The sequence below is a fragment of the Alexandromys fortis genome, unplaced genomic scaffold (assembly GCF_014885135.2).
Source record: "Alexandromys fortis isolate MF-2015 unplaced genomic scaffold, M_Fortis_MF-2015_v1.1 scaffold_59, whole genome shotgun sequence".
Taxonomy (NCBI): Eukaryota; Metazoa; Chordata; class Mammalia; order Rodentia; family Cricetidae; genus Alexandromys; species Alexandromys fortis.
Genome location: NW_026067943.1, coordinates 3,037,566 through 3,061,408, shown reverse-complemented (window position 1 = coordinate 3,061,408; position 23,843 = coordinate 3,037,566). Strand labels below are relative to the sequence as shown.

Sequence of the window (23,843 nt, the reverse complement as noted above, 5' to 3'; positions counted from 1 at the left end):
TGGCATCTTGTGAGGTCTGAGAGACTACCCCATTCCACTGAGGAAGAAAGGACACCATGCCATCACCATAGGAGCAGGGCTCTGTGTCCATTTTCCTCCTCCCTATAGCAAATGCGCTCTTGTATACAATGACAGAATGAATGATGTCACCTGCTTCAGGACACATAGCCAGGATTAGACTTTCACTGTGGTGGTCATCATCATCATGACCATAATAACAACAGCAATGTACTAAACACCAGTCTAATCACTTTAATAAGTAAATTTTATTTATTTGTTATCAACATGAACATATGAGCGTGGGCATACTGAGAGCCTTGGCTTCCGCGTGGAGGTCAGAAGACAACTTCAGGTAATGGGTTCTCCTTCCACTGTGAGCTCTAGGCTTAAACACAAGGTCATCAGGCTTGCCTGGTAAGCGCCTTTATCTGCTGAACCATCTCACTGGCCCTGTATCTCCATTTTACAGAGGGCGAGCTAAGTTAGAGAGCTGTGAGTTAACCAATGTACAAAAGCCACCATCCCTGCCTCTTGTACTGACCTTGGAATTTCTGAGCCACTGTTTGGAAGTGGGAGTCTACAGAAGCCCAGTGGCTATACAGCTGAGCCAGGCTGACATCCAGCTGAAAGTACTTGTGTAAGGCTTCCAGCTCCTCTAGGGTGGGCCTGCCGGCCTGGCTCTTGTCTTCTCGGTACACAGTGCAATAGAGCTGCTCCTCGGTCTGAGTCAGTGTCCATACTTGATCCGCCAGCACGCCGCTCCAGTGCCCAGGGCTTTGCTCCCTCCACCTGAGACCCAGCAGACAATTCTAGCACTCAGTTACCCATCTTGGGCTCTTTAAGGTCCCTACTGTTTTACAAATGTTCCACCCAAAAACCGATTTATTAGTTATAAAGTAAAAATAGTATGTTTTCGCCGGGCGTTGGTGGCGCACGCCTTTAATCCCAGCACTCGGGAGGTAGAGGCAGGCGGATCTCTGTGAGTTCGGGTCCAGCCTGGTCTACAAGAGCTAGTTTCAGGGCAGGCTCCAAAAGCTACAGAGAAACCCTGTCTCGAAAAATCAAAAAAAAAAAAAAAAAAAAAGAGTATGTTTTCATAATAATAATTAAAAAAAAAGGTACTGGGGACTGAACCTAGAGCCCTGTGCATAAAAATCAAGCACTCATCACTGAGCTGCATCCCTCAGCTTCCCCACTGACTTTTACTGCTCCTCACAGCCCTGCACGCTCACATCTGCTTCACTCAGGAGGTAACAAGCTCTCCACCAGTGCTGATTCTCCAAAGTGCGCTCTCCCTCACCCATCACTCCCAACATTCTTACTCTCATCATTCTTTGCATTCCCGGTGGGCGGCATGGAGGGGTCAGCGTCCCAGGGAAGGGTCCGCCCAAGCGCAGACACTCACCGGAAGGACTGTCCAGAAGCTAAAACCAGGTCCAGTCGCAGCTCGGAGCGTGGACACGGGACAGAGGCCCAGAGGCCCGGGCTGGAGATTAGGGTGCGATGCCTCATGCTGCCAAGCAGACAAGAGCCAAATAGCATTCGGATAGCAGCCTCCCGCACATCACGGCCCGGCTACTCAGAACCCGACCTTCCCGAACCCTAAGGCCTCGCTCGCAAGTGACCACGGCCCCTCAGGGGGTAGGACCTTGTGTCCTAGACTCTGGATCTGGTGGAAGGCCGGTCCCCGTTTGAGTCTCCCTCTCCAAGTAGGCCGGCCTCCTGCAGGAAACCAAAGACCTACCCTGCCCACTCTGCAGGCCTGTGGAGCAAGCCCCGCCTCTTCCTCCTGACGTGGCCCCGCCCCCAAAGCCTCCCGACTCCTGCCTCCTCCTCCTCCGGCGCGTCCGTAAGAGTTTTGGAAAGCCGCGTCAGTGAGGCTCTTCCGGGTCCCAGTTTACTGTCACCGGAAGTAGATCCAACCCCCGGGTTATTTGATTCTAGAGGTAGCCAATCCGAGGAGAAAGTGAGAGGCGCCAATGAGAACTCGGGTGTGGCCCAGTGGGCGGGCCTGTCTGAGGCGCCTTAGCGGTTGGTGTGCCAGCCTCGCTGTGGGCGATTAGTCGCCGGCGGCCGGACTCTGCCATCTCAGGGCTTTCGGTGTGATCTCAGGGCCTGCGACTTCTCGGGCTGGCCCGCTCTGGAGTCACATCTTTGCAGGGCGTGGTGGTACACTCACGTCGTCCCAGCACTAGGTAGGCAGAGGCAGGCGGGAGGATGGCCGCATGTTCGAAGCTGAAGTAGGCTGGGCTACCTGGCGAGACCCTGTCTCAAGAAACAAACCACAAGAACCTACCTCATCCTCCCCTGCTCAAGCCTTTCGCCAAAGAGCCTCTTCTCTTCTGAGGCAGTGTGAGTGAATCCCAGAGCATCCTCTTGTTAGCGCTGTCCCCCTCCATCTCCTGGCATGCGGCTCCAAATGTGCCATCCCTGCCTAACGGACCAATTCAACTACCAGCACGTCACCTTGACCCAAAAATGACTATATCACTTATAATTTTCTCGAAGATATTAAAAAATGCTGGAGGCTAGGAGGCATGAACTTGAGACATTAGCCTGACACATGAGGACATTTTCCACTTAACAGAAATTTTTGGTATTTGTACCTAAATTATTGGACTACAGATTCGAGGGCAAGGTCTGCTGCTGATTTATCTTTGTGTCCTATGTACACCAAAGCACAGCACACCCGCTAGATCACATTCAGCATCAACATTAAATAAATGGGAATTTTTGTCTCAGTTCATTCCTAAGTAGCTGCAAGAACTGGGGCAGCCACATCTTACTTTGGTAACCCCACTATAGGCATGTCACCTTCCAGGTGCCTGGCACTCAGAAGGCATTCCTTCCAACAAGTGTTCGAATGTGTATGAACAGTCTTGTACAGCCCTACTGTTTCCAATTGCGGTCTCAACTGTAGTGTTTGAAGCACTTAAGCTATGGTCCTAATAAAGGACTTGAAGGCATCCACAAAGGGAATCAGCAATGGACTCTGCTGAAGAGCCAGCTTTCCAGAGAAATGATCTTGAATTTAAATCCTAGCTCTGCAACTTCTTAGTTGTAAGAACTTTAGCAAGTTAGTTCATTTTTCTAAACCTCAGCATCTGAGATAACCAACCTGCTATTAACCCACCCCATAATTACTGTGAAGATTACACAACAGTGTACCTACAGTTACTTAATATGGGCCTGTCACTGTGGAGGTAACTGGCCTATTATTAATTAGCCCACCCCATAGTTACTGCAGGGATTAGAAACAATTTATGTATTTGTAGGTACTTAAGTCAGTGCCTGACACTCAGGGCATAAGAAATATACTTTCAGTTTTGTTGTAGAAACTTTTAAAAAACAGGTTCTTGTTATGTTATTTTGCCCGGGCTTGAACTCATGATAATCCTCCTGCCTCAGCACCTCAAATCCAGGGATTACAGGACTGTGCCACCGTACCTAGCTTGCTGATGTGCTGTCTTATGATTAGCACACACAGTAGTCAGCTCAAGAACATCCCATCCATGAGGCACAGATCTCTTCCTCTGAATCCTTCTGCCATGGTAGAAGGCAAGAAAAAAGAATTCTAAGTAGACTTTATTTTCTAAGAATCAATATATTTTCTTCCTTTGAAATAAATACAAACCAGTTTGAAAGGTAGGGAGGATTCTATGGGGAAAAAGAAAGGACATAGAGACAAGCTCCATTATTTTTTTTCTTTTTCTCTTTTTTAGTACCAAATGACTCTGGCGCGACCCGGAAACGCAGTTACAAATGAGAATAATTTAAATTCTCCGATAATTACAGTATTTACAGCAGCAGGGGAGGGGTCACCTAGTGCCCCTCTTCTAGGCTAGACAGACATCAGTCCCACTGCTAGGCTGGGATAATGCTGGCTTACCTTACCACCTGCAAGGGCCTCAGGCCTCTAGGCAGTTATGAATTCCCCTGGCAAAGCAGGTAGGGGTGGTGGTATGGCCTGTTTTATGCAGTATTCTAACCGTCTCCCACCACCCTGACCTACAATACCATGAGGTCTTGAGCTCTTTTTGACCTGTGGGATCTCTCCTCTCCTTGCACTGAGTGGCCATGGGCCCTTGGAGTGTTTTGTACAGTCCAGCTGCACTCAGGGCAGGAGGGACCTCCCCTACCCAACTTCCCCTGAGACTGGCCCCAAGACCAGGAATGAATCAGTGCAGAGGGCGGCATCACTCCAGGACAGTGAGCAAAGGGAAGGAGAGAGGTCACAGAGCACTGAAGCTGGGCTCTGACAGTATCAGTCACTATCGCTGGTCTCGCTGCTCTGCTCACCCTGCACCTTGCTACGGTGCTGCAGAGCCCTGTGGTAGGCGATCTGTACTGACTTGCGGATGTTGGACTTGCGGCCCTCCAGCATCTTCTCTTTGTCTAGATCCTGGTTCACACCCAGAGGAACGAGTTTAGTCCTGGGCAGCCATTGCCTGTCAGACAAGGTGAAGATGAGATAAGGCATGGATTTCAGGGGGAACAAGTACTAGCTATTCCACACTCTATGCATTTAGAAATGCCTGATTCTCAGCATCTCTGCTCTCAAAGGACTGTGTAGTGTATTGAAAAGAATAGCCCAGTCAACAGTTATAGTAGGGGGAACAACTGACATGGGAGAAACCTGAAGTAATAAAACTGATGCTACAAAGGATACTAAAAGACTTGCTTAGGAAATATTAAGTTACACAAAGTAGAAGTTAGCTAAGGGAGTTAGTTTTGCCTCCAATATGACTGACTGGAAGGTGAGTAGTGGACTAACCAGACATGTTAGAAACTGTAGGAAAGCTGTGCGGTGGTGGCGCACACCTTTAATCCCAGCACTCAGGAGGAAGAGGCAGGCGGACCTCTGTGAGTTCAAGTCCAGGCTGGTCTAAAAAGCAAGTTCCAGGACAGGATCCCTGGCTACCGAGAAACCCTGTCTCAGAGAGAAACTCTTAGACCATTATGGCAGTCCAGAGTTGCTGAGAAAATGTTTCTGGTAATGTTGGTTCCTCAAGATTAATATCCATTTCCAGAACAAAATGAGGCAACAATGATGTAAAACCAGCCATTAGGCCCATTCCCATATCAAAGAACATTCCTCTAAGGGGCATCGTAAGGTGGCAGTGCAAGTGACAGCCACCATTAATGTCTGGTCTGCCATTAAGTGAACCTGTTATCAGGAAAAGCATAATTCTGCCAAGTAGGCAAGATGACTCTGGGTTGGAACTATCCAGAAAAGAACAACATTGGTGTACTTAAATAATTATGGTAATTTTTTGTTGTATAAATCTCCCATTTGCCCAAGTGACCAGACTTGTAGTCTCCTACCTCTCTTTAAATTGTTGAAAGTGTAACCTGGGTGGGGTCATGACTTGGAAGAGATTTAAGGATAACAGTGTATGTGGAATGTTATAAATCTAAAGCCTATTTAAGCTGGTAAAATGTTCTGTTTGAAGCTGGTTCCCTTTTGTGCATGAGCCAGAACCAGTTGCATGCTACTGTTAAAAGAGATTTTCCTTTATTCATTTCTTAAGTGTGAGGAATGATTTCTCACTGGGAAGACATATTAATTCTACAGTGTATAATTCTACAGGGCACTTTATGGGTGCAAAAAGTCTCAAGAGGTATATCCTGTCCCAGCTGTTTCAGGGAGACTATCTGCAGGCAATTAACAAAAGTTTGACAAGAGAGATTTAAAATCGAAAATTTTGTTTTTGTCTTTTGAGACATGTTTTCTCTCTGTAGCCCTGCTATTCTGGAACTCACTCTGTAGACTAGGCTGGCCTCGAACTCAGAGATCTGCCTGCCTCTGCCTTCTGAGTATAAAGCCAAAATGTTTATGCGTGCTTTTTCCCCATCTTGTTACTATAAAGGAAGAAGTGGAACAATAAGTCTAGAAGTCATCTGAGCATGAGCTGGGAGCCACCCTAACTTTGCCAGTCACTGATGGTCTTTTAGTTTCTAGTTACAGCTTGTTTGCCAGCTACTGCCCACTCAGCCCATCAGGCTCAGGACAAACACACCCTTTTGCTTAGAGCTATTCTAAGCGTGCCCCCTGCCCAATACTTTGTAATAATCTGTTGCTGAGTCTCTTGACAATCTGCCCCCACATCACAGATGGCTGTATTTATATCTGTGGCTTTAAGTCACACCAAATGCACCCGTTTCCTTACCAGGTTCGTTTGTTGTCAAAGAAGAGAACGAGGTAGAGATGCTCTCGGGCTTCCTGTGTCATCTGTTCCCCAAGTTTTAGAACCTCCAATGGTGGTACAGGGATGGGAACCCCATGATGGAACATACCTTCTCGGGGCATCTTTGGATCAATGATCTGAGAGTATAATACAAGCCCAGTTTGGTTTAGGTCACTTCCTCCCCAAAGCTAGCACTACCTAAGAATTTGAAGAATATGTTACTGGGGCTGTAGTGTTGACCTTGCCGTATTATTTCAGAGCCTGGGGGCAAGAGAAAAAATAGGGAGAGATGGAAAACTGACTGGGATCTCTCTGGGGTACTCAGGCTACATCTGTCTAACAGTCAACCTGCTAAGGAGCCCTGTGCTCTATAAGTTGGCAGGGAAAGGGCAAGGCTACACTTTATGATTCCAAGTCCTAGGGCTGGAAAGCAGGGGTAAGGACAAGAGAAACCATAGGCCTACCAGAGCTGGATATGATGGATAACCTCGGCACTTGGCCCACACAAGGTCCAGAGCATCCAATGGGGAGTCCTCGTCCTCTGACAGCCAGCCAGCTCCACGACCCAGACTCTTTCTTACCACTTCACAGGAATGGGAGAGAGGAGGTGGATCAGCAGCTGGGGGGCTGGCAAGGCCTTGAAACTGGGTCCCCAGCACCCCTGACTTTGGGTGAGGGTACTTACTGCTGTGGCCCACGCCGCGGCCAGTGCCCACGGAGTAGGCCTCATTCTCAGTGCCTGAGGTATCTTCACTGCTGTCTTCTGGGAATGTGCCCCGAGAGAAGGAGGGCTTGCCCCGGCCTTGTTTTGAGGGTGTTGTGCTATGGAAAGACAATTAGAATGCAACTCAGAGGGGAAAATGAAAAATTACATGGCTCAGGGGTCCTCTCCTTGTTAAGCACTCAAATCTGGACTTTTGAAAAGCAGAGACTGTATAAAGTTTGTAATTCAACACACTCTTCAGGGTTAGGCTAGTAATCAGACTAATGTCACCAAGTGGAAAACATGCCTGTCTATAAGCAATGCTGACAAGAGCGGCCAGATCTTCTATTTTAATTTACTGTTCTGAAGTGCTTGAGATCAATCCTAGGGCTTCACACAAGCTAGACAAGTGTTCCAGCAAGGAGCTACATCCCCAGTCCTTCAGACAGGGTCTTGCTACATATGTAGCCATGGCTGGCCCAGAACTTATTCCATAACCTAGGCTGACCTTTAGCTTGCAGTAATCCTACCTCAACCTCCCAAGTGCTGGGGTTATAGGTATGAGCAACCACACCCAGCTCTTTCTGATTTTTCTTTCCTGCGTTTTTGAGATAGGGTTTCTTTGAATAGCCCTGGCTGTCCTAGAGCTCACTCTGTAGACCAGGCTAGCCTTAAACTCAGAGAGATTCCCCTGTCTCTGCCTCCTGAGTGCTGGGATTAAAGGTGTGTGCCACCACCACCCAAAAGGATCCTTTGATTTTTTTTTAAAGATTTATTTATTTATTGTGTATACAGTATTCTGCCTACATTCATGCTTGCAGGCTAGAAGAAGGCACCAGATCTCATTACAGAGGGTTGTGAGCCACCATGTGGTTGCTGGGAATTGAACTCAGGACCTTTAGATGAGCAGGCAGTACTCTTAACCACCGACCCATCTTTCCGGCACCCGATCCTCTGATTTTTAAAGAGAACACAGAGACAGAATTTTATGTGGATTCCATTTTTTGCTTTTAAGTAAATTTAATCCTATCCCCCACCCCAGTTTTTATTGATTTTATCTGCATAGGCATTTCGTCTACATGTATGTCTGTATCATGTGTATGCAATGCTAATGAAAGCCAAAAGATGGTATCCGATCCCCCTGGAACTGGAGTTCCAGTACACTGTATAGATGCTGGGAATTAGACAAGGGTCTTCTAGAAGAGCAGCCAGTACTCTTAACTGCTAAGCCATCTCTCCAGCCCTGTATTCAGTTATTAGAAACATCTTAGTGACCAAAATAAAGTATGTCTGAAGGCCAAATCCTAGCTATAAGGCACAGTTTGCTCTAAAACATCAGCTTAACCTAAGACAGTGTGTTCTGTTCTGTTAGGGTGACTGATCTATCTGATTTATTTTATAGGGACACTTGGATTTGAACTCCTTCCTTTGGACTGAAATGGCTGCCACCTAGCTCCCATGGGAGAACCTGGAAAGGCATCCTGCAGGTTGCCTCCCATCTGCAGGGCTAGTACCTGGTCCTGTCTGAGGCGGCACTACTGCTGCTGCTGCTGCTGGATTCAGAGTCTGAGCTGCTCCGGGGAAGGTTGCAGTCATTACGGTACACCAAGAAACTCTTCTTCACTGGCTGGTTCCCACTGCTGAAGCCATTGGCTGGTAAGTCTTGGAAGAGGGAAGGAACCAACTGGTCAGAAAGATGTAGATCAGAGCCAGCATAGGGGTTAAGGTGGAATGAGTCTGGGTTCTCTTTCTGGGCTGAAAAATTCCTCCAACCTTGGCCAAGCAGAGATAGCTCTAAGCAGTTCTACCATAGCAGGCCAAAGCTCTGCACTGACCTTCAACTTCCCTTAGCCTAAAGACACAAAGGATTTAAAGGGCAGGAAGTTCCCCAAAAAAGGAGAGAAGAGAAAAGGTGAAGTGATAAGGGGAAGAAGGGCTCGGATGGGAACCTGGCTGGGTCAGTTTCACAAGTTTCACAAGAAGGATGAGGGGATGGGATTAAAGGACTCCTAAGGACCCTTCTAGCTGACTTTTATCTAGCTGACTTTTACAGGGAAATGAAGGGAGAGCTCAAAGTATGCTGGGAAGAATGGCAGCTCTGCTCACTGTCTTGGGGCAGGGGCTGGGTGATGATGAGGCTCACCCATTGGGGGGTCTTCTGTGGACTTATCACTGTCGCTGTCTGAGCTTGAACTGGGTCGGGGGCTCCTAACCCGCTTGCGCTGACGCAGGGAGCCCATGATGGGAAGCTGGGGGGGCCCCACAGGACTGCCTCCGTGGCTGGGGGTCATCTGGCTCTCCCGGTTTTTGGGGGGCCGGCCCGGCCTCTTGGGCGGTCCAGCTGTCTTCGGGTTCTTTTTGGAGAACAGAACTGAGGTTCTCCTGCCCACCTCATGTGCGGGGGTTGAGGACATGTTGGGACCCAGGCCTGGAGCAGAGAAAGAGAGAAAGAGAGTTGGTGAGGGGCCTGACATGAAAGGAAGGGTAGATGTCCAGGGTAACACCCTGGGAATATAGGATCATTACTATGTCTAGAATTGGGGAGATGATATGGGGATTCAGAACAACTCATACCAACAGCCAGAGAGCAGCTAAGAGGCCCCTGACTGGGAAATGAAGGAGAAAGTTCAGCTACTTGTGCAGGAAGGACCTCTGCCTAGGGTACAGCAGGGCTGAGTATGTACTGCAGGGCCAAAGTCTGACTTGCTTTGGGGTTCATCTTGCTATGGGGTTCAGACCTTTGCTTGTCTCCTGGCTGCTGCTCTCTTCTGCGGCACTGTCTGTCTGTCCATCCTTATCACAGGCTGCAGGGTGGGGTGTCAGACTGCCCCGGTTAGAGGGACCATGACGCTCAGGCCCATCCCGGCCAGTTTCCCGCTGGTGAGCAAGTTTCCGTCGCAATGCCGTCATCTCTTTCTTGATCATTTTTGCACGGCGGGAACGGCCCACACTTTGCTTGCTGGCATTGACTTCGTCCAGCCGCTCTAGCAACAACTTTAGCTGCTCTTCTACTGGCAGGTGTTTCTGGTTCTCCAGCAGGACCAGCCGTTCTTCCTCTGCTGCCAGGGAGAGTTGGGGGGGAGAAAGGTCAGGCTCAGGGCAACCCATTGGGCCCCTTGAACCTGGGCAGGCAGCAGGAACCCACTCTTCCCATCGACTTCTCCCAGGAAGAGCTACAAAATGGCAGCACAAGTATGCAGAATAGTGGCCCAGCTATCCATTCACCCAGTCTTGCTTCTTGGGGGAGCATTCCTGGGGAGAGCCTGCTGTTACTCAGCCCAGCTGCTTTCTGCCTGTACTGCCTGTCCCCAGACGGGACTTTTGGAGACCCGTCCATTCCTGGCATTGGCCTCTATGCATGCAGATGACTGATCCATCACCCACCATCTTCAGTGTGATGTGGGGCCTCCTCTCCGGCCAAGTTGTGAGGGATATGCATGCCCGTCTCAAAGTCAATGCCCATTTTTTCTGCCTGTCGCCGGGCCTGACGAAGTACAGCGCCACCCTGCTCACGGAGTCGCACCGCTGCCCTGTAGAAGATGGTGTCCTTGGCATTATACTTTAGGCAGTTGCTGACAATGAGGTTGAAGTCCTCCTCAAAATCATCAAAATTCAAGTAGCGATAAGCCTCCAAGTTCTGCTTCATGGTGAAAAAGTCCATGGGCTTTTTGATGTGGTCTAGGTAGTCAGGTACCTGGGAGAGCAGGGTAAGTGTCTAAGTGGAGATCTGATCTTATTTCCCCAAACCCTACTCTTAACAGCCACCCCTGAGATGTATCTAGCAACCTCCTCCCACCACAGTTAAGAGGCAGGCTTGTAGTACAAAGGACGTTCTAGTCCTGAGCTGTGTGACCTTAGTCTGTTAACCTTTCTGGGCCTTATTTTTCTCTCCTGGAAAATGGTGATGAAAATGCTTGCAAATCTATCTCCTGGAACCATGGCAGCTTTAATAGGGAAAAAAAAAGGCCATGAGAATTCGCTAAAAATTGTAGTGTTGTATTCCTGCTCATTATTAGGCTCGTGGTAGGCTGCTGCTTCAGAGAGAAAAGTGAACCTAGGGCTTCAGAGCTGGCTCTTTAGATTCTGAGCCTTTTAAAGATCCCATTCTAGGGCTGGGCACTCTGAAAATATCTTCCTGCCTTGTGATTATTCATCTGGCAGACTCTGGGAGAGGAGTGCAGATGGCCTCCCATTCTGAGTTCTTGGGTTGTGATGAGGACAGGAGCCCAGGTGATACGTGTGGCTCTAGTTCATCCTGCCCCAGAGCCACCGAACCCTTTATGTCTAAGGTCCCCACCTAGTCCCTGGGCCAGACCTGCAGCAGGGGTCCAACTGGGAGAAGAAGAGAAAGAAGTTGGAGTGAGGGGAAGGGATTCTTACTTCGTCCAATTCGGTTACCTCAGACAGAGGGACCGGCTCGCTGAAGATGTTGCCTGTGTCCTTCTCTTGGAGCTGCTCCAAGGTTTTTCGGAGGAGGATGAGGAAAGGGGTCAGCTGCATTTCCATGGCAATCTGCTGGATCTTAATCTGGCACACAAAAAGGCTGGATCAGTCAGGCCCTGGCCAGTTCCTCAGCAGAGGAGATGGTCCCTGCTGGCTTAGAAACACGTTTTTCTCATCCAGGCCCTAAGAAAGACAGCTGTCTCTATCTATTTTGGTCCCCCTTCCTTGAACTCCTGGCCTGAGCTCCCTGGATCAGAGGTCAGGATTCTGTGCAATCTCCTTTGATACTCAGCTTCCCACAGGCCTAAAAGCACATAGTGCTGGGATACTCAATGCCAGTATGGGCTTTGGTGCTTCCCAGCCAGGGACATACACTCTCCCTCCTCCAGAGCTGTGTTCTGCTTTGAGAACCAGGACTGGCCCAGGAGCACTCACCGTCTCCCTTTTGAGTTTCTCTCGCTTGCGGATCAACTCCACCAGCAGCCGAGCTCGCTCCAAGTCATGCCGGAGCCGCTGCCAAGACTTGAGCTGTTCTTTGAGGGCCCAGTTCTTATCTTCAGAATCTCTCTGTGGAGGTAAAGGGACATAAGATGGTGAGAGCCAGAGGAGAGTCTTAACAAGAAACCTAGGCCAAGAGCAGGGCAAGTCCAAGGAGAAAGCCCAGTAATTTATCAATAGCACCTCCATCTATGTGTTACCAAGGTCTAGCACCAAAATAATTCTCAGCATATTTGTTGAGTTAATGAACACACAGGAATGATGCCTTCACCAACCTGGTAATATATAGATTTCATGCTGAGCCTGCTTTAGGGGTTAATATAAAGGTGGAAAAATCTTAAGCTCTTTGATGCTAGAGGCTATCACTACAAATTTTGGTCCTTGTGCTTTTGGTACTAGTTTTCACAGCCCACAGGGATTTGGACACGGTACCCCGACTTGATCACAGTTCCTCTGAGACTGAAGGTGTGTCTGCAGACGCCGAAGTAGTGGGACCCCATTCCGTGACTGTCGTTTCAGAGTCCAGTAGCTGTGTAGCCTCTGCATGAACTGGCTCTTCCTCTGGATGGTCAGGCGGTTGGTGATCTTACTGAGTCTGGAAACCAGGGAACAAAGTAAAAACCTGCTACGTCTTGACTGCTAGTAAGAGCTCCTGAATGTGGGGGTCCATGACACTCATCAACAAGGTCTGGAAAGCAGGTACAGAACTCACACCTGTAATCTAAGCCTCGGCAGGTGGAGGGAAAAGGATCCAGAAGCTCAAGGTAATCTTTGACTCTATATGGAGTTCAAGCCCAGCCTACTACAAGAGATTCTATCTCAAAAAGAAAAGGAAGAAGAGGAGGAGAAGGAGCAGTTTGGAATTCAGGGCTTACGGCATAACCAACAGTGCCTTGAGTGGCACAACACAGCAGAGAGGAAACCAAGCTCTCAGCACTAGGTAGAACAACATCAGTCTGCCTTTCTAAGTCTGCTCAGCCACAGCAGCCCAAAGCACAGTTAGACTCTGATCTCGGGGGCTGAGCCTGTGGAGAAGATAACGTATCTATCTCATCACTTGTTGGCCTTTTGCTAAGATCAAGTGAAGATAAATTACAAGGATAGAAACCTATGGTGAAGTCAACCAGACAACACAAGACAGCTAAAAACAATTGACAACCATTGCCTGGCTGAGCAGCACTCCACAGAGCATAGTCTACAGCAGGGGAAGGTGGCCCTTAAGAACATGGAGGACACTGTAGCATCTCTGGTACATGATCAAGTTGCTTATGTCATCCACTTTTTTTTTCCTGTACTGGGGACTGAACCCAGATCTCTATGGATACTAAGCATATCAAGCATATCTGACAACTGAGCTGCATCCCAGTCCCTTCACAACTTTCTGAGCCTTCTCCTCTCCACTTTTTATTGATTCTTTCATGGGAAGATCATTTTTCCATCCTTTTTTTTTTTTAAAGATTTATTTACTTTTTTAAAGATTTATGTATACAGTGTTCTGCCTGCACGCCAGAAGAGAACACGACCTATCATTACATATGGTTGTGAGCCACCATTTGGTTGATGGGAATTGAATTCAGGACCTCTGGAAGAGCAGCGAGTGCTCTTAACCACTGAGCCATCTCTCCAGCACCAGCTGTTTCATCTTAACAAACCACACCATCAAAAAGAGGGACACACGCTTAATCCCAGTACTTGGGAGACAGAGGCAGGTGGATCTCTGTGAGTTTGAGGTCAGCCTGGTCTACAGAGTAAGTTCCAGGACAGACTTCAAAGGTACATTAAAAACCCAGTCTCGAGTGGGGAGAGGGGGATAGCTTCAATACATGTCCTATCCACCAGATAAAGGTTCAGAGTTTCTGGCTCCAAATGCAAAAGTCAGGTAGGTGACTCACTTCCACACAGCTCTGATGGAAGGCAAGCAGGCTATTCTACTTAGGCCCCACAATCCCTCTGAGGGCTTTTCCCCTCCCTTTCCTGCCCACTGCACATGTACCTGTGTGGCGGAATACAGGGTACAGACACCACAGGTGCTGCTGCTCGCTTCTCTGCCAAGATCTTCCGAGCTTTCTTCATCTTAATCCGGGATTTGGCCTTGGCCTTCTTGACCTTCTCTGAGCTCCAGCTCTTACCCTCATCTTCTTCTTCATCCTCCTCCTCCTCACCCTCACTGTGGGAGAGGGCAGGTAGGCGGCGAGCAGAACCTGGGGGTGTGTGGATGTCACAGTAGGCTGTCTTGCGGACACTAAAGGAGGTGCCATTGGCACCTGTCTCCCGCACGGGTTCCATCTTCATGTAAAGACCAGCCTGCTGGGCACATGTCACATGGAAGGCTGTGTAGCAGTTGGCCTTGTGGCACTGGATGCAGGCTCCAGAGCCCCGCTGCTTGCAAATGTAGCAGGTGAGCTTCCAGCGGGCTGGTGGGATATGCTCAATGCTGTCAATAGGTTCTAGGAAGACTGTGTTGGCAAAGCAGACCTCAGGGATCCACAAGGCACACACAACGTGGGCCCAGCGGCCATCATCTGTCTGCTTAAAGGCACCACCCTTATTGGGGCACAGAGCACAGTCCACTGCACGAGAAGGTGACTGCAGGCAACGGCGGCACAGCCACTGGCCCTCAGGGATATAGGGGACACCGTAGCACTCCTGATGCACAGCCAAGTTGCACATGTCACAGAAAAGGATGACATTGCTGTTCTGGCATTCGCCGTCATTGCAGATACAGCACACGGCATCTTCATCCACTAGTGCATTGGGGTCACCTTTATTGTGACTCTCAAAGTAAGACTCCTTCTCCAACCGGTCCATTAGGTACTCAAAGATCTCCTGTGGGATAGGACTCACACCCTCTGTCTTCCGTCGCTCATTCATGATATCCAGCCAGATGTAGTCCTCCTCGTCCATGTCATACTCTACTTCCTCATCCAGCTCTTCTGCAGACTTCTCAATGTACCTGAAGTGCACACAGGTAGTTTGACATCACATGGCTGATATCTTTTCCCTTCAGATAATGCACTGTGCTTGCCTCCAAGCACTCAGCCTCTGCCCATGTACACGTCTCATCCCAACCTTCATCTTCGTCCTCAATTTCATCCCCATATTTGTAGATACTATAATCATTTCTGTCTTGCAGAAAAGGAAACCTAAATGTGGGGGAAGTTAACTTGCTCAGCTTACTTGTAAGAAAGTGCCCTAACACTTGGTCATAAACACAGGCCTTCCTCTCTAGTACTCACACTGTGGCATCATATGAAGTATAGAGGCTCAGTAAGACTCCTAAAAGGGCCAGTGTTGGAATAGTAAGGGCCCATCAGGGGAATATGAGGGATTGTACAGCCAGGGGAAGGCAGTTCCTTGGATAACAATGGCAAATGAATTGGCAAATGAATACAGGCCTGTTTTAGCAAAGCTGACAAGTACCAAAGACACCATGGATGTTCTTTCAGAAGGTGCTAGGGGTCTCTCAAATGCTACATACTGTGTTTGTTCTCTGGATAGCCTTGAAAGACAATAATAGTTAGGACTGACTGGGCATTTACTATGGGCCAGGCACCATGCCAAGTTACAGCTGTTCTCATTACAGCTAGCAGATCAGTGTTCTTATCATCTTTATTTGTAGATGAAGAAAGTAAAGCTTTGAGAAAAATTGTTAATAACCTATTACAGATAGGCCTTATCACCAGGGAGTGACAGAGCTGGCATCCAGTCTCTATCCCCAGCTTTTTCACATTCACTTTGGCACTCTCTGACCAGCAGGCTTAGAGCAGAGGGTTGCTCTAAGTGGCTGTGACACAGCAGGTACCCACCTTGCCCTGCCTTAGGCCACCTAGACTCTAGGACTGTCAACTATAGAGTACAAGAAAAGAACAGGAGTTTGGCTTTTAACAAACCTGGTTTTAAACTTTGTCTCTGCCACTTGGCCACGTTCAGGAAAGCACTGCTCTGCCCTGTATCAAAGCTTTACTGATAAAAGATCGAGGGCTATATTCAGTAAATGATAACTTTTAATGATATTAAAAAAGTGAACAGCCAAGGAGCTGGAGATATACTCAGTTGGTAGAGTGCTTACCTAACATGCACAAAGTCCTGGTTCAATCCCTGGCACCCCATAAAACCAGGTATGATGGCATAGCTGTAAATCCTAGCACTCAAGAGTTCAAAGCTACTACACTATGAACTGGAGGCCAGCCTAGGATACATGAGACCCTGTATTTAAAGGGGGTGAGGTGGCTAAATCATGGGGCACACAGCATGTTCTAGCAGAACATGGAAAGTGGACCTCCAAGCAGGCCAGGTGCAGAGAAGCTCTGGGGTCATTTGCTGTCTCTGTATGACAGTTTATGACCTTAACCTCTTAAACTCTCTGGGCCTTGGTTTCTTTATCTATAGAGTTGTAATGCTGACATTGCTGTTATAAGCATAAAATAAGTTAATAAATAGAAACACTTAGAACAGTGCTTTGCATGGAGTACATATTCAATAGATGTCAATTTATTATTAGCTTTTATATAGCCCTAACCCACCTTGCCTTGAATTATAGCTGCTTGTGCCTAACTTCTTCTCTAGACAGAGGCAGGGATCATGTCTGATTCACTGTACAGAAATAGGTCCTCACTGTTGTTCAATTGAAAGGCATTTTGGGGGTGGCAGGGAGGAAAGAGACTTAAAATGTGTGTAGGAGGCAGCTTCTCCCTTAGCCCTTTCCCTCTGACCCAAGGTGAGCTCAACCTGTGCTCCTGGAATAAGGGTATGATCAGAGCTGGTGTGAGGTAGCCAGATGGCTCTAAGGCTTAGACTAGTTCTCTTAAACATCAGGTCTTGGCTGTTCCTTTGCCATGACACATGACAGTATGTGATGGTACATAACACACTCCCACAGGATCCCAGATTACAAACTGTGGCACAGATAGGTGGGCTGTGTGTCAAGTACAATTCTTGGCACACTAGCTGACAAACCACCCTCTCCCTCCCCCTCAAGAAGTGCACTGGAATTTGAGCAAGAGAAAATGTTATTAGAGTGACGACCTCAGACCTTCTTAAGTTTTTGCAAAAGTAAATCATTTCCAAATACAGGGAATTTTGCTAACTATGATAATTACAACAACATAACCCCGACTGACTGCAGCACACCAGCTGAAAACTGTTCCTCTAGAGAAAAGTGACTGTTGGGGGTGGGAAGAATAGAAGCTGAGTAAGCTGGGCTGGACTGCTTGTGAGAACAGATTATGTATGCCAAGAGCCATTAGAGGAGAGGAAGGCCCCAAAAGGGGCCTAAACGTTTGGGGATGAAGAAGCATGGTAGTAAATTCTAAGAGAAAAGAAAAAGAGTAGAAAATCATAGAGGGGGGAACTGGGCTGAAAAACGCAGCCAAAAGGAGAGAAAATACTTACTAAAACTTGGACAAGGAAAAAAAAAAGTAATACACACGCACATACACAGTCACTGTAATATCAAGTGGACTACAAAAGCAAAAGCCGCTTTTACATAAGAGCCTTTATAATAAAGACAAATGAACAAACTGCTCTCCTGGCTTTGGGAGCCAGAACTCACTTGGTTTTCATTATATCCTGTGGCTGAGATTTCTATATATAGTTCACCACCACACTGCCCACCCACTGCACATCTTTTTTTACTCATGTTAAAGGAATCAGCTTTGCCAGACAGTGGTGGCACACACCTTTAATCCTAGTACTTGGGAGGCAGATCTCTGTGAGTCTGAGGCCAGCCTGGTCTACAGAGGGAGTTCCAGGACAGGCTCCAAAGCTTCAGAAGAAACCCTGGCTCAAAAAAACCAAAAAAAGGGGGGAAAAAGAAAGAAAGAAAGAAAAGAATTAGCTTTATTTTGTCTGTCTGTGGTTTCAGGGTTAGCAAGACAGGTAAGTGGGTAGGTAGGAGAGAGTGCATGGCAGGAGAGAACTGACCCCCACAAGTAGTTCTCCAGCCTCCACAGGTGCTATGATGCAAAATGCATGTGTAGACACACAAATAAAAAATTACTTTTTTAAAATAAATTTTTGTAAAATTTAATTTTACAATTTTTTTACAAATTTAATTTTTGTAAAATAATTAAGAATGTCTGCAACTTCAATAGAAGCCACTAAGACTAGCCCTTAGAAGGAATAGAATCCAAAGAAATATAAATAAATAAACAAAAGAGTCACTGACGAGGTAACGTGTCAACAGTGGAAACACTACTCACAAAGCTGATAAAGAACAAGTAGCAGTAACAGAACATTTCATCACAGATTTATCACCTGCATTTAGGACCTTCTGAGCCAATGTCTTCTGCCCTAGTGAGGAACACTGCACCTGCTCTGCAGATAGGTTTCTAGAACACCAGGCCATGGCCACACAGTGAAAAAGTAAAAAGGGTCAGAAATCAGAGCTGGGATGTTGGGTGTAGGAGAACAGTGTGGCTTTGAGGCTCGGAGGACTTGTCTCAACCTCAGCTCAGAGATTTCTAGCAAGTGACTTTTGACAGGCCTGGTACTTTCTAAAATGAGAACAATGACTGCTTGAGAGAGTTCTGGGAATAAAGAGGTGGCTATAGCTGGTGCAATGTCATACAACATTCAGAAGGCAAAAGGTGGGTGGCTCACTTGTCAGCTCAAGGTCAGCCTGAGCTACATTGAGTTCCAGGCAGTCAGAGAAACAGTGAGGCCATCTCAAAAACAAATCACAAAAAACAAAAAAACAAGCCAGGCAGTGGTAGCACATGCCTTTAACCCCAGCATTTGGGAGGTAGAGGCAGGTGGATCTCTGTTGGTTTGAGACCAGCCTAGTTTACATAGTAAGTTTCAGAACAGCCACGAATAACTGTTACACAGATAAACCCTGTCTCAAAAGACCGAAACTAACAACCCCCTCAAACCAAACCTTAATTAAACTTAAAACAAAAACAAACAAAAAAAGAGGGGCGAGGTGGCTATAAAGCACGAACACAGGACCTAGCACGTGCCTGCCTATTGCTGCATTCAGTTCACACTCCCTTTGCACGGCTAATGCGTCCTTCACCCTGCTGTTCCCTATCAGACCGGCACCTCTCTAGGAGGGTCTAGTGTCCTTACCGGTAGTAGGAAGTGGGCCGGGGTGGTGCATCAGGGGTGTCTTGCTCCAGCTCTCGATACACCACCTCAGGCAGTTTGGGAGCAGCACTGGCAGGAGCACTGTGGTGGTGGTGGTTGGAGTCCTTGCGTTTCTCCTTGTTCTTATGCTTGCCTGATTTAGGTGTAGCCGTGGGTGTCTCGGTGTTCTCTTTGTTGCTGCTATTCTCTGGGGCCTCCTCAGGGGCTTCCTCATCCTCTGATACCACATCCAGGTTGTCAAAGATGCTGATGCGGTGGACACGGCCATGCAGGTCCACCTCTACCATGCGCTGGGCCTGAGCATAACTCATCACCTCTCGGCCTGGTGACTGTGAGACCTCAGAGGGGCTGGGTGACTGCTTATTGGCTGGTCGTGACTGACGCCCTTTCTTTTTGTGCTTGCGCAGTGGAGTCTGCTGTGGTGGTGGTGGGCTGTCGTGGTCATAGTGGTATAGGTGGTACTCAATACCACTGTAACTCTTGTAAACCTTGCGGCAGGTCTCCACAGGGCATTCATATGGTGGCTTAGTTGCCCGCAAGTTGTGGCAGAAGGTCTTCACATCAAAGTCTACCCCCATGCTGTCACATCTGGAATATACAGATCAGTTAGCACAGGCCTGACAAGAGCTTTCAGTCTCCATACCATACAACCCACTTTCTCCAGTTTCCCTTCTCACAAGGTCACATGTCCTAGCCAGCCTCTCTTTAGAGCATCTCCAAGTGCCAGCTCCTTTACCAAGGTCTTGGCACAGGTCCTCAAGACCTACTGCTTGGTCATCCTGCCTATGTCTCAATTCTTTTAGGAAAGTCTCACATAAAATGACAAGAGTGATCTTCTACCAAGTAGCAGTGATCATACCAGTGACACAACTAAAAGCTCTCGTTGCACCAGCTTCTTAGGATAACATTCAAGGGATTCCTTTCACTATTTGGCTCTAGTCTTCCTTTCTGGATTCTTCTCAGAAGCTGTAATTGTCTACACGCACAGCGGCCTACCACTCCCTGAATGTTATAATCTCTCAAGGTGCAAAGGTGTTATAATCTCTCTTTATTAGGAATGCTGATTGCTTGGCTCCCACAAATTCTTCAAAACTTAGTTCAAATGATACTTTTATTATGGCTTCTTTGACTCTTGCGTGGAAAAATTATTCCCAGAGCCTTCTAGTCTCACCTCCAGTGTGACATTTTCCAGTTCTATCTTCTCCCAGTCTACTGAGAGATCTTCAGTAGACACCAGACCTATCTATTTCTAAATCCCCAGTTTCTAGCAAGCACTGACTGAACTCTCAAGCTTTGGCAAATAAATGAAAATAATGTTGAATGAATAACTGAATGAGAAGACCACCAAATCGAAAGGATAAAAATTGCCTTTATGTAAATTGCCAACGATGAGTCCTGGATTCCCACAGAAACCACCGGACTGCATCATCAGTGCGTTGCTGAGGTCTTTACAGGAATCCTCATCCTAGCCCTGGAGCTGGGTGGGGAGATATAGGGAGGAACCATGTGACAACAGTCATTTACCCAGGGAAAACAGCACAGGCTACACTTATTTCCTCATTTACATATTCATGCAACATTAACTCAGGGCCTACCTAGTACCAGGCCCTAAGGGCACAAACAGGAACACAAAAATCTAGGCTTTATGTTCCAGGGTTCTCAAGGGCTAACCCTCCCCCACCCTGATGTTTCTGGGTGAGTAGAGACAGCAGATGGCACCAAACCCCAGAGAGCCCAGCTTAGTCAGTCATTGCCCCAATTTCTCTTAGGATGAGTTGAACTAGGGTGCTTGGGACCACCAATGCAAAGCCTGCCTGACTCCCTGAAAAACACTGACTCTCAGCCTCTCCTCTTGAGGTTAGTCCCTCTGTCGAAAGCCTCTGACTTCCAAGTCAGTCAAGTTTCACGTTCAACTCCAACTCACTTCTATTTCCTACCTGCTGCTGTACCTTTAAACACTAAAGCAATTACAGGCACAAACAAGCTCAACTCTTTCCAAGCCGGGTCCCTGGTGAACGCTGCCGCTCTGGCTTTGCTGGCCTGGTTCCCAAACTGGCACAGTGTCCCCAGGGACCTGGTGTCAGAGGCACAAAGGTGTGACCAGAACTTAGTTCTAAAAGCCCTGGGCCCAGAGGTATGGAGGAAGCATCTACTCCCGGGAACTGCAGGAGCTGAAGGAAGCAGGGGACAAGGGGTGGGACCAGGGCCGTGGTGCGGAGCCGGGTCTCCCGGATGCTGCACCGCTTCCTTTTCGTCAAAGTGTAACAAGTCAAACAAGGTTTCCCTCTTGCCGCTGGCCCAGGCAGACTCAAAGGACACACACTGTCGCCGCGGACGCTCGCCGCGAACGAATGGCCTGTCAATTCTCCCCGCCCGCGGGGTCCAGGAGGTGCTTAGCGCGCCTCGCCAAGGTGGCCCCTTCTCCACTGCTACAGCCGCCCGGACCCGGCCCGCACTCACCGGCCACCTCCAGTCCGGGCTCATCGCCGGGGGCGCCCGCCGGGGCTCCGACCCCGCGCGGGGAGGCCGACGGGGAAGACGGTCCGGGAAGGGGAAACCCGAACTCCGGGACGCGGAGCTGGGCACCCCGGCTCCTGCCCCGCACGCTCTGGCCCGGCTTCCCGCGCTGACCCTGCCGCTCCCGGTCCCGCCGGCGCCCCAGTATCGCAATTCCGCAAGCACCCTCGCGTTTCCCAAGCTCTGGGGTCTTCTGGCCTTGGAACCCGGAGCCACCGGGACAATAAGGGGTTCCCGGAGGCGGCACAGGAACAGCGGCAGCAGGACCGTGGCGGCAAAGGCTGTGGCAGCGGCGGCAGCAGCAGCGACGGCGTCCGCCAGGGTAAACGCGGCCCCGTGGCGCTGCAAAGACGCACTTTCGCCACGACTCCCCGCCGGTCCGCTGAGGCGGAAGCGACCATCTTATGGGTCTGAAAAAGTCGTCTGAACAGCGCATAGGTCCCGGGAGTGCCTCCATGTTCGAGGAGGAGTTTCTGGAAATTGAAGTCACAGTGTGGGGAGCGGGGGGGTCCTCGGGCCGTTTGTGGCGAATCTGCGAACACGAACGGGGAGCGCGAGGCTGGGTGTGAGGAGCCCGCCCTTCTCCCCTCCCCCTCTGCCACCGCCTCCTGCTCCCTCCCTCCTGCTGGCGCGACGGCTGCGGTAGGGACCTGGCCTTGGTCTCTGAGGAGGCGACGGGGCGGGGCGGGCGCGCAGGGCGAGGCGGAGCTGGGGGCAGGGCTCGGAGCCCGAGGGACGCCGCCGAAGCCGCAGGGGCGTGCAGTTATGGGCAGGGGAGGGGCGGGGCGGGAAGAATAGGCCGGCATGGGTGGGGCTTGTGTCCAGGAGGCGGAGCCATCGGAAAGCGGCGCCTAGATGCTGCGGCAGCGGCCGGAAGAGTGGGCCTGAGGGTCCCAAGAAAAAAAGGGCGGAGCTTTGGGTGAGCTTGAAAGGTGGAGCTGAATCAGGGATGAAGACTGGACTGGGAAGGAACTCCTACAAAGCTACGGTGAAAGGGCGGGACTTAGGGAAGCAAGGGGCGGGGCTACAAACGTAGTGTGGGACGGGAAGGCGACGAGGCGGAGGGAAGGCGTGGCACCAGCCAGGGAACTGAGTTTGGGGAGGTTCCTGGTCCTTTACGGCAAAGCGGCAGTGCTAGACAACGAGGTTACGGGTTGCTGATTGGAAGGCAGTGTCAAAACACACAGCCCATTGACTATGACTGACACTTTCAGTGTGAACGTGGTTAAGTTGCTGAGTTCTTCGGGTTCCTTATTTGTAAACCCGGAACTCGAAAATTCTACTGTCAATTCGTGGGGCTTTCAGAGAACTTGGGACATCAGGGGTCATCATTGTTAAGCAGTGTTTACAGTTTTGTCATTGAAGAGTATGAAAAAGTCTTCCAAAGTGCTAAGGTCCCTGAAAAGTTCAGTTTTATCTTCATGCAGGCTTGGTATTCAGCACCCTAAAGCTCACGTTTTCATATATCACGCCTCTCCCCCAACAAATGCCAATAAAACCGGCACTCCAGGAATTTGTTTCTTGTTTAAATCGTGGGGTCTGGATTAAAACCGGAATTTCTTTTTTTAAAAATGGCTTAGTGTAACTGAGTTATTAAATGGGGATAATATATAGTGCCTTTTCCCCCGGGGTTATGGTAAGGATTAAAACAGATGAGGTCTGTAAATCGCCTAAAGGTATCTAATGTATAAGATTCGTATTTGCAAAACAAAAAAAAACCCTAGCTATTATACTCATCCAGAAAGTTCAAAATAAGCAGTAATCTCAGCGTTCAAGAGGACTGTGGTAGGATTGCCTGGACTGCCTGTGAGTTCCAGGTCAGGCTGGTCTACACAGCTGCTGCTGCTGCTGCTGCTGCTGCTGCTGCTGCTGCTGCTGCTGCTGCTGCTGCTTCTTCTTCTTCTTCTTCTTCTTCTTCTTCTTCTTCTTCTTCTTCTTCTTCTTCTTCTTCTTCTTCTTCTTCCTCTCTCCTCCTCTTCCTCCTCCTCCTCTTCCTTCTCCTCCTTCCTCGTCCTCTTCTTTTTTGAGACAAGGTTTCTCAGTGTAGCTCTGGCTGTCCTGAAACTTGCTCTGTAGACCAGGCTGGCCTCAAATTCAGATATCTCCTTGCCTTTGCCTCTTGAGTGCTGGGATTAAAAGTGTGTGACACCACTATTTTTTCCCTTAAAGACAAGGTCCAAATAAATTGCCTACACTGGCCTTGAACTTGTGATTACAGGCTTGTACCACTAGTCTGCATATTTTCTTTTTTTTAAATATTTATTTATTTATTATGTATACAATATTCTGTCTGTATGTATGCCTGCAGGCCAGAAGAGGGCACCAGACCTCATTACAGATGGTTGTGAGCCACCATGTGGTTGCTGGGAATTGAACTCAGGACCTTTGGAAGAGCAGGCAATGCTCTT

General features: G+C 48.7%; 2 protein-coding genes across 23 annotated transcripts in view; both read right to left on the bottom strand.

Annotated features, from left to right (window-relative positions):
- Ogg1 (8-oxoguanine DNA glycosylase) overlaps positions 1 to 3,426 on the bottom strand; it is a 29,151-nt gene extending 25,725 nt beyond the window's left edge. For 11 of the 14 annotated variants that reach the window (XM_050148677.1, XM_050148678.1, XM_050148676.1 and 8 more), the window contains exons 1-2: positions 1,406 to 1,738; positions 542 to 789 (exon numbers count right to left, since the gene is read on the bottom strand). In XM_050148677.1, coding sequence (XP_050004634.1) covers positions 542 to 789; positions 1,406 to 1,542 — 385 coding nt within the window. In that variant the 5' untranslated portion in view covers positions 1,543 to 1,738. Of the gene's footprint in view, positions 1 to 541; positions 790 to 1,405 lie in introns of those variants that run through there. The other 3 variants (XM_050148680.1, XM_050148679.1, XM_050148690.1) reach the window with 3 other exon arrangements.
- Positions 3,427 to 3,569: 143 nt separating this feature from the next.
- Brpf1 (bromodomain and PHD finger containing 1) lies at positions 3,570 to 21,744 on the bottom strand. 9 transcript variants are annotated; one of them, XM_050148664.1, is made up of 14 exons: positions 21,379 to 21,742; positions 18,901 to 19,506; positions 13,826 to 14,785; positions 12,265 to 12,427; positions 11,770 to 11,901; positions 11,272 to 11,418; positions 10,276 to 10,585; positions 9,630 to 9,950; positions 9,035 to 9,319; positions 8,406 to 8,553; positions 6,874 to 7,010; positions 6,653 to 6,771; positions 6,171 to 6,325; positions 3,570 to 4,448 (listed from the first exon to the last, which is right to left on the bottom strand). In XM_050148664.1, exons 2-14 carry the CDS (start codon positions 19,494 to 19,496, stop codon positions 4,265 to 4,267), a joined length of 3,657 nt encoding a protein of 1,218 aa, XP_050004621.1. In that variant the 5' UTR covers positions 19,497 to 19,506; positions 21,379 to 21,742; the 3' UTR covers positions 3,570 to 4,264. The 9 variants fall into 9 exon arrangements, with proteins under 9 accessions (XP_050004621.1, XP_050004622.1, XP_050004623.1 ...); XM_050148665.1 differs by having other exon boundaries at positions 11,290 to 11,418; XM_050148666.1 differs by having other exon boundaries at positions 9,630 to 9,947; positions 11,290 to 11,418.
- Positions 21,745 to 23,843: the final 2,099 nt, after the last annotated feature.